We start from the raw sequence: 20,910 nt of genomic DNA on the forward strand, positions 1-20,910 counted from the left end.
CTCAATGCATTGGTTTTGCTTGTGTCTCTGTTTTTATGACTAGGCAACTCATTCTATTATCTTCTAATGAAGGTACAGCTCTAAAACTCAGTTTTATGGTTCTGAGGCCGGCTGGTAGTCAGATTTCCTGAACTCTGTGATAGCTCTCAGAGAGGCTGATTCCATCAACAGCTGAAAAATATCTAAGTATTAACAGTGCCATATTGTGCATGAATGGTGTTCCTGTTTGTACTTTTGATGGGCATTGTAGAGGCCACATTTGGAGCCCTTTGTTACGGATTAGGGTTTGTTAGTAGTAATAAGGCAATTGCTTGGGCTATTAAACAGTGTTCTGAGTACAATCTATGCTTTGAGTCAAGTTCTTCAATCTAATTTAAAAATAAATAAAGTACCAAAAACTAAAAAATACAAAAAACCATCATTATCACCAAGTTCTCTAAACTTATCATTCACTTATACTCGTGGTCTTCGAAGTAACTTTTCTTCTGTTGAGTCTTATCTCTTGCAGAGTTCACCAAACCTATTTCCTCTTTGTGAGACTAACTTGAATTCGGTTGTCTCATCTTGCGATCTTAGTGTTGACGGTTATCTTCCTTTAATTGGTAAAGACTTTTATAGTCACATACTTGGCCTGGGCATTTACATTAGTGAGAATTCACCCATTTGTTGTGAAACAAGGTTTGAATCAACAGACTACTCTTTTATGGGCTTTCGTTTAGCACCACTTCACTCTATTCCCTTTCTCTTTGTTCTATATCGCTTTCCTTCATCTAACGATTGCACTCTTTTTGATGTTATTTCTGATCGTATTGACCAAGCCCTCTCTCTTTATCCATCAGCTAACATAGTTGCTGTCAATGACTGTAATGCTCACCAATCTGACTGGCTTGGCTATAGTGTCAGTGATTCTGCAGGCATTAAAGCCCACAGTTTTTGCCTTTCTCAATCCCTAACTCAAAAAGTCAACTTTCCAACTCGCTTTCCTGACAACCCGAATCATTTACCTTCTCTACTCGACTTATGTCTTGTTTCTGGTCCTAGTCAGTGCTCAGTTTCTTCTCATTCACCATTAGATGCTTCTGATCACAGGTTGATCTCTCTAAAACTAATATCTCATTCTTCTTCATCACCTAAATCCTCCTATTATCGTATCTCTTACAACTACAGTAAAGCTGACTGGGATTCTTTCCGTAATTTTCTCCGTGATGGCCTTTGGGAAGAAATCTTTTGTCTGCCTGTCAACAAATGTGCATCTTACATAACTTCGTGGGTTCAGGCTGGCATGGAATCTTTTGTTCCCTCTCGACGATTTCAGGTTAAGCCTCACTCTCCTCCATGGTTTTCCTCACACTGTGCTGCTGTGATTGCCAATCGAAACCATTACTTCCATATTTATCAGCAAAACAATTTTCCAGAAAACAGACGTCTGTTTATTACTGCTAGAAACCATTATAAAAAGTTTATGTCTAACGCAAAAGCCCGCTATTCTTTGGTCATGAAATCTCGTATCTCATCTCAAAAATTAAGGTCTCGTGACTTCTGGAGAATCTTTAATAGTAATAATAAAAGGGCAAATCTTTAATTCCACCTCTCTTTTATGGTTCTCACCTCACCTAAACACAAAGCTGAATTGTTTGCTAAAAACTTTTAATCAATATCATCTCTTGATTCCACTAGTTGCGTTCTACCTGATATTGCCAACAAACAGGTTGATCCATTGCTTGACATTCGTATCATTCCAGCTTCTGTGTCTAAAGTGATTTCCTGCCTAGATTCTTCTACAGCTTGTGGCCCAGACAACATACCTGATATTGTTTTGCAGAAGTGTTTTCTGGAGCTATCGTCGATACTCTCGAAACAGTTCTACAAGTGCTTATCAGAGTCTTGTTTTTCAGCCTGCTGGAAAACGGCATCTCTAATCCCTACCTTCAAAAATTCTGGAAAACGATCTGATTCGTCTAACTACCGTCCCATTAGACTTTTTCCTATCATAAGCAAGGTTTTTGAATCTTTAATTAACAAACACCTTATTTCTCATCTTGAATCTAATAACTTACTTTCTGACTATCAATATGGATTTCGATCTTCTCGTTCTACAGCTGGTTTGCTAACAGTAATAACTGATTGGTTTTATCGTGCGTTAGATAAAGGTGGAGAGGTTAAGACCATTACTCTTGACATTTCAAAAGCTTTTGATAAAGTTTGGCATGCTGGTCTTCTCCATAAGCTTTCTTCTAATGGTGTATTTGGCAATACCTTTAAGATTATTGAATCCTTTCTTTCCAATTGTAGTATAAAAGTTGCCTTCGACGGACAGCACTTTTCTTCTTATTTTGTAACTTCAGGGGTTCCTCAAGTTTCTATCCTTGGCCCTATACTCTTTTTAATTTATATTAACGATCTTCCAGATATTCTCACATCTAAGGTGGTATTGTTTGCTGATGATACTACCATTTCCTTTTATCGAGATATAAAATCAACACTCTCTAATTGCTTGGAGGGGGCATTTGAGCTTGAAAAGGATCTCTCTTCTGCTACAGCATGGGGCTCACAGTGGCTGGCGAACTTCAATACAGATAAAACTTAATTTTTTTCAGCCAATCGTTATCGCAATAATTTAGATCTTCCTATATTTATAAAGGGTAATGTACTCGATAAGTCATCAACCCTTCATCATCTAGGATTAACTCTTACTTCCAATCTTTCTTAGAAACCATATATCAAATCAGTTGAAAAATTAGCATCTGCTAAGGTTGCATCTATTTATCGAGCTCGACGCTTTCTTACTTCGGATTCTATTGTCTAGAGATAGACAATAGAATCCGAAGTACGAGCTCGATAAATCTCAAATCCGGCCTTGTATGGAATACTGTTACCATATCTGGGGCGGATCTTCTAATGATGCCCTTTCTCTTTTTGACAAGGTACAAAAACGCATTTTAAACATAGTTGGACCTGCTCTTGCAGCCAACCTCCAACCATTATCACATCGTCGTAATGTTGCTTCTCTTTCTTTTTTCTACAAATACTATAATTGGCACTGCTTTTTAAAGCTAGTGTCTCTTGTGCCTTCTAATAAAATTCATTTTCGTTTTACTTGTCATTCAATTAAGTCTCATCCTTTTTCGGTGACTGTTCCTAAGTGCTCCAAAAACGCATATTCGTCTAGTTTTTTTCCTTGAACATTAGTTCTTTGGAATTTGCTTCCTTCATCTTGCTTCACTGAATCATATAATATGCTATCCTTTAAGACGTCTGTCAATCGTTTTCTTGCTCTCCAATCTTCATCTTTTCTCTTTCAGTAAGTTCAAACTTTAATTTGTGGTTGCCTGCAGCCTTGTTGGAGGCGAAGATGTTTAAAAAAAAAAATGTTGCTAAATCCTTTACTCAGATCGTTCACTTAGTGACTTAATTTCCAGACAAACCAATCACTTATCTTCACTCCTTAAATTTTGTCTTGTCATTGACCCTTCTTCGTGTTCAGTTTCTTCTCGTTCTCCTAAGTTGTTCCAACCATTCAATGATTTCTATAAACCTTTCATCCTTTACTTTTTTTCAGACAAACTCTATTATTTCACTACTTACTAGTAACATAAAGCTAAAGGCGATTTAAACTTTCATTATGCTCTTTGTAACTATCCTTGATTTCTTTCCTCTCTTCGTTGAAAAATGCGCCTGTTTGATCCAGGCATGATTTGAGGCTTTTATTACTACTTGTCGATTCGAAAACAAGCCTCGTTCTAATCTATGGTTTTCAATTTCTTGTGCAGCTGCCATATCTAATTGTAATCCTTTTTTTTGCTTATTAAAGTTAACAACACTGTTAAAAATAAACGTTTGTTTAAAGTTCAACGTTTGCAGAAACTTAATGTAAAAAGGTGCTATCGTAAGTCAAGCTCCATTATTCTCAGTTCACTAAATTTAGTATCCTCAGAAGTACGGCTTTAGAGATTCTTGAAAAATCTTAAACAGCGTCCTTAAAAAAGATAGGTCTAAGATTTTATTTCTCATTTATAAAACTGCTTTTATCACCTCTTCCAAGGATAAGGCTGAACGGTTCGAAGAGAACTTTTCGCCTAATTAGACTCTTGAATCTTATAGATATACTTCCTCCATTGTAGTTAAATAGGTTAATCTATTGCTAGACATTCAATTACTCCAGCTTTAATTTCTAAGACTATTTTTTAATTGAACTGTGGTCCAGAAAAATTTCTGTCATAGTCCTAGAAAGGTGTTCTTCAGAACTCTCTTCAATTTTCTCTAAATTTTCAACAATTAATTGACTAAGCCTTGTTTTCCTACCTACTGGAAAATGCCACCTGTAGTTTCAATTTTTAAATACTAATTTTAAAATACTTTTTAAATTTCTAAAGTCGATTAGTCTTTTATCTGTTATAAGCAAGATCTTTGACTTCCTGGTCTAGAAATTTTGTCAGACGATAAATATGGTTTTCGATCTTCTCGCACTTCGGCTAACTCCTATTACCGACAGGTTTTTTTGCGCAGCAGATGAAGCCGGCGAGGATATAACAGTTGCCTTAACATATATACAACTTTCGATAAAGATTAACATGCTGGTCTTTTCAATTAACTTGCTTCATATTAGAGATATACCGAAGCCAGTTTATGCCGAGTCCCCGATTCCGGGCCCAGAAAGAAAATTCCGGGTCCGAGTCCGGTAAGAGGCACCCGGTCCATTTTATAAATTTGGTACAAAAGTTTGTGAAATTTCTAATACTGAATTATTTTTACAAAAAAACGCTGAATAACTTGCGCGTATTAAATAACAACACTTACTTTCAAAGGTCATATTGGGCTGACTAAAGAGTAAATTCGATGTCCGTAAATATTCTTTCTCCCTCAGGTCATTTTTTTGGAATAACTTGCTGTCTGACGTTATTAGTTCTAAAACATCATGAGCTTTAAATTTAAAAACAACTCTTTTAACTTCAAAAAATTCTCTTAAGAAAAAAATCTCTTACACATCAAAAGGAAGGCAGTCAAATATCCGTAAATCGGTTTCCTTTTTTTAATTTATTCTAACTATTTTGCAAAAATATGTTTTAAAAAATACTTTAACTGAAACACGTCTATATAGAGTAAAGAGAGCTTTGTGGTTATGGACTTCAAAAAACTCTTAGAATTATATTAAGAAGATTATTTGTTGTAGTTTAAACAAAACGCAATTCTGTTAATAATATTTCGACAGAGTTTAAAGTACCACTTAAATTAATAGTTACAGCACTTTAGGGTGATAATTATGAAAAACTTTTTATTCAAGATACCCGTGTACTGCAGCAAAATGGCCAATTCCAAGAGCGCAGGAAAACAGTCAAACTACTGGGTCTCCAGGTCCATACGGGTACAATTCAAATCAATACTTCATATGGTGTACCTGGGAAAGTTTTTGAGATTATGAAATTTTAACTTTTAAATCCTATTTTACGAAAATGTTTTTTATTAATCGCCTAGAACAGACTTCTTAAATCTGATTTCACTTTTTTAACAGATTGGGGCTTGCAGCGGCCAACTGAATCCAACAAAATTCAGTTGTTCACAGCAATCAACAATTGCAATATTGATGATTAGCAACTCTCTCAGCGAGCCCTCTTCTTCAAGTCTTCTTGAATCGTTCACAACCAACCTCTCATGGAAACTATATATACAATTTATTGCTAAGTTAGCATCTGCAATGATTGATAATCGTTATCGTGCTCGCCATTTTAATTATTCCTATTTTCATACTATAGAAATCTTGAATCGTTCTTGTATGGAATACTGTTGTCAAATCCGGTTGGTTATTACAATGCTTTTTCTGTTCTAGACAAGTTCCAAAAACGCATTGTCGACGTAGTTAGACCTGCTTTATTTGCCATACTTGAGCTTCTATTAAATTGTATTCAACTTGTACCTCTTTCACTTTCATTAAAAATATTGTCATTGTCGCTGCTCAATAGAGCTTTCATTTCAAGTTACATTTATTAATAAATATTCTTTTTTGGCTTGTCATGCAGCAAAGTTTCTTTCTTTTACTGTATCTGTCCCAGAATGCACTAAAAACTTTTATTTGCCAAGCTTTTTTCCAGCACTTCAACCCTTTGGAACACACTTTTATCTTCATGATTTCCTAACTCATATAACTTACAACTTTTCAAGTCTTGTGGCAACTGTTTCATTGCTTGTAAATACTATTTTTTGTTTTCAAGTAACTCCCAAGTTAAAAAGGCACCTTGCAGCTATGTTAGGAGTAAATTAGAATAAAAAAATAAAATAAGAGAGAAAACAACAAATAACATTATTTAATATGTATTAGTTTTATTGCATTATTGATAAAAGCTTAGTGTTTTTCTTTAAACATCTTTTTGCTTAATTAACATCTGTTTACTTGGTTATAATTATTTCAAACACTTTCTTTATTTTTTATTTCCATTGTTGTTGTTGTTATTGTTTAAGTATTATTTTAAAGCATTGAATCTTTATATTTTGTTATGTATTTATACTTAATCAGGACAATTTTTAGGTCTGGGACTGTAAATATATGAAGACCCAATGTGGTTGTCACAAAAATGCCGTGCTGGAACAAGGCTAAGTCGCGATGACAGGTTCACCTTTATATTAATTAACTCTAGACTTCATATCTGTAATTTTTTTTTTTTGAAAGGGTAATAATGGTCTCCTGAGTTAACATCTTCTGTATATATATATTTTTTTCGGACTTTTCTTTTGGTTGTTCTTTTGTTATTTTGACGTTGCAATCAATTTGAATACATTTTTGAGGTTCATTTATCTATCTTTAAGAAGGTTTAGTTTTTGTTTTATGGAGTGGCATGTTGATAAGAATAATACTTTAATGCCTTAGCGACATCTGGATCAATTTTTAAGTGAATATGAGCAAATGTTTAATTTCATTGAAAGATTGTGGTTGAAATTGATCTTTACATAAAAATTGGTTTCATTATTTTGAAATTGAAAACTAAAACCTAAATAGGTAGAGTGCCTATTGAATAAAAAGTTAAGAAAAAATACTGCTTTCAGATTTGATTCAATTTTATATTCAATGATTCAATTCCTTAAAAATTTTTTAATTAAAGTTTGTCTAACATTTCTTAACATACTTTACAATAGCATTTTTATAAACTTCATGAAATTTAATCATAAAGCATTTATTAAATAATAACTGTTAATAAAAATGGTATTTTTAAAACCTTCAGGAAGTTTAATCTCACAGCACTTATGAACTAAAACTAGTTTTAAATTTTATATTTTGTAACAATTTCATAAATTATGAAGGTATAATTTTAAAATCTTATTTGCATTTCTACCATAAAACAATTATACCCATGTCTCTTTATACATTTTCTTTTTACTCAACGCAAGGGCTTACGCAAGTCAAAAAGTCCTATAGGACCTATAGGATTTTGGAACAACAACAAAACTAGAAAAATTTTGATTTCTAAAAGCACTTTTCAATTTATGCGTTATAATTTAGTGGGATTCAAGTTTAAAATTTTTTTTTGTTCTAAATTCTCATAGGATCCTAAAGGACTTTTTAACTAGATTAGTACTAATGGTTTATTTTATTTAATTTATTTAATTCATTTTAATTCACAAAAACATTGATTTCGGTAATTTTTTTAAAAATTAATTTTTTTCTTTTCGAAAACTCTGATTAAAATTTTTGGTTTTGATTAAAAATGTAGGCAAAAAGAAACAGAAATATATTCAAAGATATAGTATAAATAATATAACATGTATACAAATTTAAATATTACTAAAAATTAAATATAAAACTATTACTTACTTTCATCACTGTTGAATTTAGTGCTATTAGTATTAGTAGGTCTTTCTAAAAAATCAATCAAATCGAAACTAATTTTTTTTTCATTGCAATACATTATTATGCACATTAAAAGATCTGTCGTGAAATGTATTTTAAACTGTAATAATTGATAAAATAAAAGTTTAAAAAGTATATTAACTATTTATTCTATGTTTGTTGTCTACCTAATTCAAAAGATTCCATATTTCATCATCATTATTATCATCATCATCATCATCTTCATCATCATCATCATCATCATCATCATCATCATCATCATCATCATCATCATCATCATCATCATCATCATCATCATCATCATCATCATCATCATCATCATCATCTTCATCATCATCATCATCATCATCATCATCGTCATCATCATTTTCATCATCATCTTCATCATCATCATCGTCATCATCATCTTCATCATCATCATCGTCATCATCATCTTCATCATCATCATCACCATCATCATCTTTATCATCATCATCTCTTTTAAGTAGATGATTTATATATTTTTTATTATTGCTTTCCCCTTAATAAAAAGCAGTATATATTGCTTTCCCCCTAATAAAAAGCAGTGACTTGAAAAAGTATGGCTTTTTGTTTTAAGCGCAAAGAAGCATAGCAACTGATTCCAAAATTTCACAATAAATATTATGATAAACGATGTAAAATCATTTATAACAAGAAAAAAAAATTACATTAAAAACTTAAATTGAATTATTTGGTGTTTATTCTTAAGGAAAAAATTTTGGCTTTTGTAAATTACATGGGTTTTTATGTAAAAAGTGAAGTTTAAAAAAGTTTTCGTTTCCTAGTTAATTGTGAACCCACCATTTTGTTGCAAATACAAAGTTGCTAACATAGTTCTTTTATCTTTATCGGGAACAGAAGCATGTTGCACGGCTTATAAATTTTAAAGGCCGTTTTGCTCATCTACAAAAAGACAGAAATAAATATATAATAAGGAATAATAATTTAATTCGACAACCGTTTTCTCGAACTAATTTTGGAAAATTTTGTATTTCTTTTCGCGGACCATTTTTATGGAACAATGTAATTTTAAATGCTCCAAATGATATTTCTCAAGATTGTACTTTAAATTCTTTTAAATTTAATCTTAAAAAACTAATTTTTTCAATTACAAATATATTGATTTACTTTTAAAATATTTTCAAGTTTATTTAATTATTTTATTCTGTAGACTAATGTTTAATGCGAAAAAAACTTTATTTGTGTATATACTTTTTATATTTTTTTAAATTTAAAATAAGTGTTTTACTTCAGCGGTTCTCGGTGACAAGACCTGCCGGTCTTCTTCGAGTTTCCGCGTTCGTTATTATTTTTAATACAAAATCTTTATTGTATTTTCTTTCTTCTATTTAAATTTTTATTTTTTTTATTTATAAAAACTGTAAAATGAATTATTAAAAAGTTGTAATAAAGAACAGAAAAAAAAATAATAAATAGTACAAAAAAAACTTGTCTCTAGGATTTTTTATATCTCGCGTTAAAAGAAGTGCTAATTGTAAATCTTTTAGGGAACTTAATCCACTCAATGTTTATAAACTTAATATATACCAAACTATGCTTCTATGTTTAAGCCGAAAATTCTCCAATTATATTTATCTCCTAATATATTTCACTCTTACTTTACCAAATTTATTTATAAATACCCCCGCAAATTTTCATCTTATTTAAAGAACTTATTTAAAAATCAGTTCATAAAATAAAACTCTTTCAAACTTCTCACAGAACAATTTTAAGAAGAATCGAAACGTTTTCTATTTGAAAAAACTTCGATTTTAAAAATTCTTTTGAAATTAGTACCTGAAAATATTTCATCACTTCTCACTTAATATTTTTTTGATTTGTTTCTTACTTAGTTTCTTACAAAAATGAAAAAATAATAAATAATATACAAGTTAGTAAATTATCTTATTATAAAATTTACTAATTGTATTACACAGTGTTTTAAATTATAATTATTTAAAATTATATAAAAAATATAGCAATGAAAGTAAACAGCTAACTTTATGAAAAAAATTCGTCTACAATAAATAAAAAAACTTCTAATTTTATATCCACCCCTACAGAATTTGAAGTGTTGTCGGATAGGTTCCATGGTAAAAAAAGGAAGTACTTAGAGCGGTAACCCTCTAACCAATTACAAAAACAACAAAGAATAAATGCTGATTTTTTACTGGAAAAAAAAAGTATTTTTTTGGTTCAGACAATTATTTAAATTCAGCTAAACTGTTACATGATTGGTGTTAAAAAATTTCATACTTTGTCTTATCACTCTCTGGTCAGTTTAAAAGGTTAGTACAAAATGACAAACAAAATTTGTGTGAAATTAGTACATTGAAATCTGACTTAAATGCAGCAAATGATAAATTAAAACCCTCTAGTATTAGCAACGATTGGGTTCAGATATTAATAAACGGGAGTTAAAATTTAAAAAAGCCAGTTGAACAGTGAACTGTTGAAAATGTAACAATCAATGAGTTAAACGAGAAAGAAAAACGAAAGAAAAGTTTTATTCTCTTTGGAGTACCTGGACAAAAAAAAATGAGTTGCATTCTAAAGATTCAACAAAACCTGGTCATATCTTTTTGAACTTAGAGAACCGAGTCTACAAAATCCAATACATTTAGCAGCCAAAAGCTTGAGAAAAAATGAGGTTCATAAATTTAGTATATATAAGTCCAGATATAACTGAAGCAGAAAGGAAATTGCTTTATCAACTTAGAAAAGAGAGAAGCAGAATAACTTCAGAATTGACTTCTTACCCTCTCTTTCGATATGGAATCCGTCTAAATCAAATCAAAAAATTAAAAAAAAAACATATAATTTAGATAAAGAGGTTAAATCTATCAAAACGTAGAAAACAATATTTTTTGGAAATGTACCTAAATGCAACATTTTTGGAAAATAAACTTCATGAATTTATGTTGTTATCAATACAAATCCTCCATATCTAATTGGAGTTATCAAGACTTGTTTAAAATTGTCTCAATAGTAAATATTTAGGGGTATAATATTTATAAAAGAGATATGATAGTTGTTGTGATAGTTGACGAGGAGGTGGTGTTTGCCTTTATGTAAAAAATTTGATTGATTCATATGGGCTCATCAATATTTAGTTTAGTCAGAGTAAAATTGAACAAATCTGGGTTGTTTTGTTTTTTGCTAAAAGTAAATATTTAATTGATTGCCTCAATTGGCCAAATTATTTATAAGTATTGCCATGGCTGCTTTTGATTTAGCTTTTAAAGGAGCTAAAATTATGATGATAAAAATGGAATTTAAAGATGTTTCAATTATGGTAGACTTTAATTTTTCCTGAATAATTTAGTCTAATGGAAGCCTAATTTCTATCAATAACAATTTAGAGGTTGATTATATCTTCAATAACACATTAAATGACATTTTTCTATATAGCTTATAAACACGGCAACTTTCCAAGTCTCAAATAAAATTGGAGTTAATATACTGGATTTGAATTTTATGATTGAATCGGAACTGTATGAGCAATAGATGCTTAGTTTATGCTTGGTAATGCGACTAAAGGAAATTTAGAAATATTTTTTATTTAAAAATAAAATAAAACTTAAACCTGTTAACTGAGATAAATTTTTTTACAAAAAAGCAAATTATGAAAAAATTTCTCAATTTATTTCAAATGTTGACAAGGCGCAACTGTACAAAAATATGCCAGTTCAGGATATGTATAATGAATTGATTTATTAATTCACCATTGCGAGAAATTTATTTAATCCTAATATTGATGTTTCAAAAACTATAAGTTTGTAAATCCTTGGATAAATAAAAAACTTATATCCCTGATTAGGAAAAAGAAATAGGGATTTCCTATCGGTAAGGATGTTTTCATTTTATTCCAGAATTCTGTTCTACATTGTATACCATCAGTTATTATTGATAACATTTATTTTTGATTACTATTATTAATAAATTCTTCAATTTTAAATAAATTTACAATAAAAAAAAAGCAAATTTAAATGAAACAGAAAAACAAGTTGGGATAATACGTAATAAAAGGTGTCTTTGCTCTCTAGTTTTTACAGCTAATATATTATCTTGAAAAAAATAAAATAAAATTTTACAATCGACATTCTGCACAACCGAAAATGAGACATTGCGAAGCCATATTTAAGAGCCTAAATATTTTTGTTTTGTTTGCTCCTTGAACCTTTTTGCGCTTAAAAGCAAAGTCGAATCTTTCAATCGATAAACTTCAATTGCAATTTTGTTAGTGGCTTAATTCGTAAAAACACACAACTCCTAAAGTTAGGCTATCCATCTCTTAACCCACAAAAAGTAATAAATGTTAGCCTAGCTAAAGTTATTAATTAAAGATGATGGTGATAAGCCAACACATGTCTTCAATGCTTAAATTCTTATAGCCGTTTTAAAATCTTGATTTAGCGATAACGGATTCTATTTGTATTTAATACAACTTCCTCTATATAATAGATGTGTTACTGCGTAATTGTAAACCGATAAAAAACATCAGATCACACTTAGTTTTATGCTTATAAACATGCGTAAATCAAAAATCATTTTTTTTTTACGAATCACGGTCAGAAATGCTGCAAGCAAGTATTGTTTAAGTTAGGAATTACAGAAAACAATGAGTAAAGTTGAAGGTCAAGAAAGATCACAAAAGTCTTAAGTGATTGTAGATTGTAAGATTCAGTAAACTATATAATTAAAAATAATAAATGAAGCTGAAAAAAGTTACAGTATTATTATGTTGAAAACATTGTAAAACATATTTCAAACTACGAAATAAATAATAACAATAATATTAGTAATAATAACAACAACAATAATAATACTGATATTAATAACAATAATAATAACAATAATAATAATAATAATAATAATAATAATAATAAAATGAAACAAAAATGAGCAATATTAGACAAGAATTACCCACTGCAGCAACTTTTTACTTATTAGAGGTAGCGCAAACTTTACATTGAAAATTAATATTTGAGTAGAAGATACATAGTGAAAACATTTTAAGTATGTTCGAATTATCCATTAGTATTATGACCAAAATAACAACTTTTGTATTTAAAAAGTTATTGAAATTTTTTTAAACACATTTAAAAGAAAGTTATTTCAATTAAAAAAATTGACTATTAGGCAAAAAATTTAATAAAATATATGCACTACATGAAGTTTTAATACAAACCATATTTTGAAATGTTAGTAAGAAAATTTTTTTTGTAAATAATAATGTTATTTATAATTGAATAATAAATTCTTGTAATGTATAATATATTTATTAAGAATATTAGGGGAAGTGGGGAGAAGTAGGACGCGTGAGAAGTCGGACACCCGTATAATTTTATTTCGCAGCAGCGCCTAATTACTGATACTTAATGTAAACTTATAGATTTCATGTGCTCTTTTTATTAGACATCATTTCTCCTCCATGTGCGTGGTGAAAATTCTTTTTTTTGAATGTACCCCAAAGAAGTACTTTTGCTGACAGCCTAGTAACTCATGTATGTATTTATTTATTTTTGACTGTTGTTGCACCTTTTTTCTATTTTATTGGGAAATGCACTTCTCGTCTAACTTTTAAAAATTAGATTTTTATTTTAGCTTTAACTGTGTGGCTGTAATTTTATTTTGTTTTATCTTCCCTACATAGGGGTGAAGCGGGACAAAGAAAAAAGCCGCTGTCCCACTTCTCCTTAACAGTTTTGCGTTATTTTATTGCGGAAATTTCTAATTTTTTTTAGCTACGATTTTTATAGTTTTCAAAATAAAAATATTGAGAGAAAAATAATATAAATATTTACTTTTAGTTTTAGTTCATATTCAGTTGATTTAAAACAAAATTTGGAAATAGAGATATTTATTAAAGATAAATTTGATTTGATTTCTTATTATTATTTGGAGCAAATTTAGAATTCTTTTACATCAATAGTTTGAAAACATTTGGAAAGCAAAAGGTATGCATAGAAGTTTTTAATATTAAATAAAATCATAATTTCATAATAGTCTGATATAAGATATAGTAATACCAGTGACCTTAATACCATAACAAATAAATACTTTTTTATCAAACCTAATTTCTTTAAAATTTCAGGTCATGCCTTAAGTTTATAAAAGAAAAAGTGAAACTTTCAGAAAACATTTTGAAAGTTGTTGTAGCCGAAGTGTAAAATGGGATAAGCCTTACAGAAGCAGCATATTCAGCTTGCATTTCTAAGTCTGCACTTCATAGGTGTATAAAAAAAAAGTCTCAATATTCAGCCGCTAATATTCAACCAAATTATAAACATTCTATGATTTTCTCTGTTGCACAAGAACAAACACTGAGCACTTATCTAAAGTCATGTTCTGATATGTTATACGGCCGATGTTTTTTATACGGCCGATGTTTTTTATAAGGCCGATGTTTTTTATACGGCCGATGTTTTTATACGGCCTTACACCAGTTCTAGCTCAAGCTTTTAAAATGGCTCAAGCAAACAAATTAAAATGTCCCTTGCGTTGGATAGAGCAAAAAAAGGCTGGCCGAGATTGGTTAACAGGATTTTTAAATAGAAACTCAAAACTATCTGTTTGAAAACCAGATGTAACTTCAATTGCAAGAGCATCGGCATTTAATTGGTATACTATTGATATTTTATTTAACAAATTACAGGAAGGTATATCAGAGTCTAAAGCAACATTTTTAATCTTTATGAGACAGGTTTTACTACTGTGCAAAAAACTCCTCGTGTCATTGCATCATAGGGATCGAATCAAGTTTGGCAAATAACATCTAGAGATGATTAATGATGTTTCTGCTAATTGTTACTCACTAGAGTTTGAAGAAGAATTAGAAACTGTTTTTTTTAGTGGTATTCAAAATGTGAGTGTCAGTGATTATGTTCTTTGCGAGGTTTGTAGTAAAAACACTATTTCTTATTATGTAGGCATACTGCAGAAAGAAATAGACACAAATTTTGGTTAGCATCCTGAAATGCCAGAATATAGAAACTTCTAAATTTGTCAAACCTAGAACTAATAGCAGGGTTTCTCTTAAACCGCAAAATACTCTGTTAAAACATTCTGTCAATCTTAAGGGGCGGATTCGGTAAAAATACTGCCTTATTTGTTAAGACTAGTTTGGCTAAGTTCAAAATATCGTGTCCCACTTTTCCCCACTCTACCCTGATTAATTGAATATGGTTTGTGTTAATACTTTTATGATTTATATATAGAGTTTGATATTTTTCTATGTCTACTTATACTATGATAGTACTATAATATACTTCAACCATTTTCTATAGACGCATGTAGAATTTAGGGGATTTACAGTGTTACAGTGGTAATATAATTGTTCTAACAGTACTTTTGAACAAGTATATGTAAGAAAACAATGGTCCAGTAGTGTTTTTTATTTTGTGAGTCGAAATTAATTGAACTTAACCAAATACCGAAAGGAAAGTTCCTTACCAAAATTGAAAAAGGTCAAATATTGGCTTATCATCAAGAAAAAGTTCCAAATCAAGAAATCGCTAGAAGATTAAAGAAATCTGATCACGTTATCCATAATTTCTTGAAAAATCCAACAGATTATGCAACAATAAAGAGGAAACCAAAGAAATCTAAGGTTTCAGGCCGTGAAAAACTCAGAATTGTTCTACTCGCATAAAACTCATCACAAAGTTTGAAAGCATTTCAGTAAGATTTCGGTTTAAAGGTTTGCAAGGAGACGATTAGGAAAGTTCTTAAAGACAGCCAACACATTGTACGATAAAAAATGAATAAAGCACCAAATTTGAAGCCCGTTCACATACAGAAACGGATGGAATTCGCCCGCGAAAACATGGCACGCAATTGGGAACAAGTAAGGTAATTTTTTCGGACGAGAAAAAGTTTAATCTTGATGGGCCTGATGGTTTTAGTGGCTACTGGCGTGATTTGAGGAGAGAACCCAAAAATTTTTCGAAAAGGATTTTCGGTGGTGGATCTTTGATGGTTTGGCTTGGGTTTTGTGCAACAGGAAAGTTAAATTTAACAATTACATCTTGCAAAACGAAAAGTTCTAAATACATTGATGTGCTAAAATTATGTTTGATTCCAATTAAAAACAAATATCGACGCAAAAAGTTTGTTTTTTAACAAGACAATGCCAGCATTCACCGTAGTAACGAGACTAAAGCTTGGTTTGAAGCAAAAAAAATTAAGCAAATATTGTGACCTGTTTGCAGTCCAGATTTGAATCCTGTTGAAAACATGGGGAACATGTAAGACGTATCTATGCTGACCAGAAGCAATATAACTCTGTGGCAGAGCTAAAAGTAGCGTTATCAGAAGGCTGGGAGGATATGGAGCCAAAAGTGCGGGAAAACTTGATGGGAAGTAGGCCAAAACAAATTTATCAAGTAATTGAGCGCAAAGGAGGTCCAATCAAGTACTAAAAAAGTGATAAAAATTTTTTTTTGATAGTTTTGTTAGAATATGTGAAATAGAAAATAGTCAGCTATCTTTTGAATTTAATTCATTTATGATTGAACTCTTTTCAAATTTGATATTATTTTTTGATAATTTTCATTATTTTTTGCTGCTTTATTTATAATTTATTAAAATAATAAAAATTTAATCTTTTCTATTTAAAAAGGAAAATTGGACACAGGAAAGAGGTCATGAATCCTAGTTACGTCAAATAAGTTAGCTCTATTTGTTTGACATTTCTTAAAGCAAGTTTACTGCAATAAACTCTCAACAAATTCTTTCAAGTTGTTTTAGCAAATTATTAAACTACTATAGCTATTATTTGTACCAAAATTCGGTAAAATACTTAAGGAAAATTGAAAAATAAAGTTAAGTACGTTTTTAAGACATAATCCACATGCGCCTATAGAAAATGGTCACATTGTATACGAAGACTTTGGTAAATATATTTTAGTATATAAAATGTTAAGATCAAAAACAGATAATCCATTTTTTGGGTTTTTTAAGCCGCTCTCTGAAGCGCAACTGCCAACAGGACTTGATGTGATGAAGCATCGAGTTCTTTGCGAAAAAAAGTAAGCAACCTATACGAAATACCATTTTTTCAAATAACATTAAAATTAAATAAATAGTACAATTTTACAGAAACTTACTAAAAAGACCAACAAAAAAAATGAAGCAGCTTTAAAATAAATGCAGCTCTTAGAAATTTAAGAAAAATGCAACATACCTACTGCGTCATCATTTACATCATTAACAAAGACAGTTTATAATCGATTTCAGCAGAGCAAAAAGCTGCAAAAAGTTGCTGACTGAGAAAATAAAGAAATTAACTTTCAGTTCTATGAGAACAAACTAGCTAAACAAACTAGCTCTTTGATATATCTGCTGCCAATACAGAGATCTAAAACAACGCTGCTGTGCCAAAGTTAATATGATGCCAGCTATGGAGCACACTCTTATGAAAGATCAAAGGATTAAACATAAATGGATATGGGATCAATTGACAAAAAAGTTACAGCAAAACCGCAGAATACCCTAGCAAAAAGAGCTCAATCCTTAATGATGCAGTGCCACTAGATTTCTTTAGACAAAAACACTCCATCATCGTCATTATCATTTTCAAAACAAATGCGATTGCCCCCACCTTCTCTTTCATTTGCCCGCAACCACCATGGACTTTTAGACAAATCTGCTGCTGCTTTGGCACCTGCCATACCTGAAGATATTGTCATTATTTTAAATGATATGACAAAAAATATGTTATTGACTAGAGCAAGAAAAGACGTGAGCTCACGAAAGCCAGGGATAACTTGAAAGTTAATAAAGTCAAAGTAAAGGCGTTGTATTTTGATGAGAAAAATAACCAGAACTTTAAATTTTTAAATAAGTTGAAAACTATAGAGATGCAAGAGCACATACATGGTGTGGGCTTTTTAGGGTACTGTACTCCTCCTGAAGAATTCCTCCTGAAGCTTTAAAGTCTTAAATACTAAAGTACTCTAAATAAAACACAATATTATTTTGGATGATTTACAAGTGGTTGCTGTGATAGAACAAATGTAAAAACTGGAAATAAAAGTGGTGTGATTAGATTGATTGAGTTAGAACTCCAACGGCCTCTACAATGGGTAATTATTTTTTTACTTGCAAATGAACTTCCAATACGTCATTTGCTTTCAGAAAAGGATGGACCACCATCTGGTCCTAGATACTAGTCAAATTCTATTGAAAATCCCCTTGAAACTCGAGTGATTATAAAGGTTGTTGATTTCTAACCTATAAAATATAACATAGAAATGCCAGAGGTGGACAGAAAAGTGCTCAGTACAGAACAGCTTTACCTTTTTGATATCTGGCGAGCTGTACTAGGTGGTACTTGTTCCGTCAATCTGGAAAAGTGCAGCACAAGCAAGCTAGTTCATTCTAGACGGCTAACCACAGCCAACAGGATACTCAGATTATATATTTCTACCACCAGTCTATTAATTTTAGTAACTATAGCAACATACATTAGACACGTTTATGCCCCCATATGGTTCATCATCAAGAAGGAATCTGCTATTTTTCATGGCAGCAGGCATCTTTGCAGCACAATTGTCAAGTCACGGTGTTTGCGTATTACGCAAGGTAGTAGAAAGAGTTTTTCAAATAAATGCATTCTTTGGTCATCAAGAAAATATTCTTCTAGCAAAGACATCAGATAAGCAGCCACAAATCCTGGAATTAGGTGTTAGACGTATACAGAGAGCTAGAGAAGAATGAATTATGAATGCTTATCAAACTAGTATGAGGTAATTCAAAGATCCGACTCTCAATTTTATGGCAAAGAATACATGGGAGTTGAATTGAAGCAATACACAGCAGACAGAGCCACCATTCACAATGCAGATCACTGATGAGCAACTAAAAGAAGCAAACGAGAATCGCATTCAACTGTGTAATCTTTTTGAAAATTTACCGTGCCACACCTAAGCTGTAGAACGTTGTGTAAAGATTGTGAAAGCTGCTCGGCTTGTGGCGAATTAAATAGAGATAGGGTTATACATGTCGACCTGAATTCAACAAAAAGTATGCCAATAATTAATGCCAAACACATTATCACACTATTTAGTAATATTTTTGCTTTATATATTAATTTTTTGTAACGAATTCACCTGTTTAATTCCTTTAAAATAACATGTTAATAAACTAGAAATAATAGTATCAAAAGAAAAACTATAAATCAATATTTGGAATAAAAAAAAAAAGATATGAAAAATTTTGATAATTTGCCTAGAAAGGCCAAAATTAGCTGCCAGGGGTAATTCTTGTCCGAATTTACTCATCTTAGTCTCACTTTTTTAGTTTTCTTATAAATGATATAGAAACTTGGGTGAAAAACGAAACTTAAAAAAAGTTATTTTCACTCCACCCTACTGAACGGTACATTAAAAAAAAATGCGACTTTTCTTAACAACGAGTTATGCAAGATTGATTTTTGCTGATGAAACAAGAGTTGATAGCTTGTGTATTAATAGCGTTACCAAGGATCATGTCTTAATGGATTTACAACACGTTTTTGCATTTTGTATAGATGAGAAAGCAATATCATAAGATGAATTTGACAACAAGATTTTATATAAGGTCAATTATTAGATTTTTAAAGGTTAAGAATAGATTCAGAGATAGGAAAGTGGTGAGCACTATAAAGCGAGTCAAGTTGTAAATTTTAATTCAAGCAAACTTAGTTTACTCTTAATAATAGTTATTTAACTTGTGCACCTAAAGTACTTGTGTACCTTTAGCGTTAATTTACATTCAGTTTAGAGGCAAAGTTTTTAGTCATAGTTTTAAATCAGTTCAGTAAATAATTTTAGTTCTAGTTTTTATTTAGTTCAGTTTTCGTTTGTCGTATAAATTTCTTATCTCATCTAATTATAATTTACCATAATTTATAAATAATATAAGCATTTATAATTAATAGAAGAAGTTCTTAGTGCTATAAGTAATTAAAAAAAAAAAACTTAATTAAATGTAACACCCAGTGCGACAGCTGAGGTTCAAACCCTCGTCCCCCGCCCTCCATAAAAATAATAATAGTCTGTTCTTATCGCTCTAAAATTTAAAAAAACTTCAATTATTAGGTATAAATATACTTAAAATAACTACGCTATTTTTTCATTATTATTTATTTTTGTATGATTTCGTATTTGCACAGTTTTAGCAAACAAGTTATTTATCTTGTCTTATTTTTAAAATACTTTATTAAGGTTAAAAATATAATTACATTTTTTTATATATTTTTTTAGTTAACAGATTTGAGTGATTTTTTTTATAGCCAGTAGTTTGTTAAATATTAAATTTAACAAACATTAAGGCTTAGATAAGTTGGAACGTTTGCTAATAAATTTTAATTTTCCCAAGCTTATCAAAGTTATTTAGCAATATACTATAGTAACTGTTAGGACCCATTGTATGGGGCAAAATAGTTCTATGTTTTATCTAATTATAAATCTTTGTTGTTGAATTTTGCTTTTTATTTTGTGATAAGGTTTGCACGGCTGAAAAATAAAACTTATATACAAACTAGTTTAATTGATTTTTCTTCTCTTAATTGTGTACTTTTCTAAATTAGCACGATAAATATAAACTTTTTATTTTAATAATATAATATAGATTTTAATATTTGATGTACATTAAAGAGTAGGTCAAAAAAGTATTATTTTCAAATATTTTATTTTAATACCTTTGAATGTATTCAATATAATAAAATAACACTAGTAATAAAAAAAATGATCAATAATTTTTTCAGAGTTGCCTACAAGACCTTTAAAAATTATTTAACGTCCTAAATATCTTGAAAAAAAAGTTTTTTAAAAGTAGCTTAACCTCATACTCAAAAGAAGCAAAGCTCTATAAAAATAAATTTTTTGATATAAAAAAGTATTGAATAATAAATAATATAAAAAACATAGAATAAATGCACTATTTTCCTTTTTATATTAAAAAAAAAAAAGAATTTTATGCAATAAAATATAATAAAATTAATTTTCTATAAAACAATAGCTCTTTGATTTAAGTTTCATATTATTTTGCTTTGGTTGATTATCAGT

The 20,910-nt window shown here is 30.1% G+C and overlaps 1 protein-coding gene across 5 annotated transcripts in view; it reads right to left on the bottom strand.

Moving 5' to 3' along the window:
- Positions 1-20,910, bottom strand: part of LOC136080461 (uncharacterized) — a 66,456-nt gene that overhangs the window by 9,158 nt on the left and 36,388 nt on the right. For 3 of the 5 annotated variants that reach the window (XM_065797113.1, XM_065797110.1, XM_065797111.1), the window contains 2 exons: positions 7,802-7,846; positions 4,798-4,905 (listed from right to left, as the gene is read on the bottom strand). In XM_065797113.1, coding sequence (XP_065653185.1) covers positions 4,798-4,905; positions 7,802-7,846 — 153 coding nt within the window. The remainder of the gene's footprint in view (positions 1-4,797; positions 4,906-7,801; positions 7,847-20,910) is intronic. The other 2 variants (XM_065797114.1, XM_065797115.1) reach the window with 1 other exon arrangement.

This window comes from Hydra vulgaris, chromosome 05 (genome assembly GCF_038396675.1).
Source record: "Hydra vulgaris chromosome 05, alternate assembly HydraT2T_AEP".
Classification (NCBI taxonomy): Eukaryota; Metazoa; Cnidaria; class Hydrozoa; order Anthoathecata; family Hydridae; genus Hydra; species Hydra vulgaris.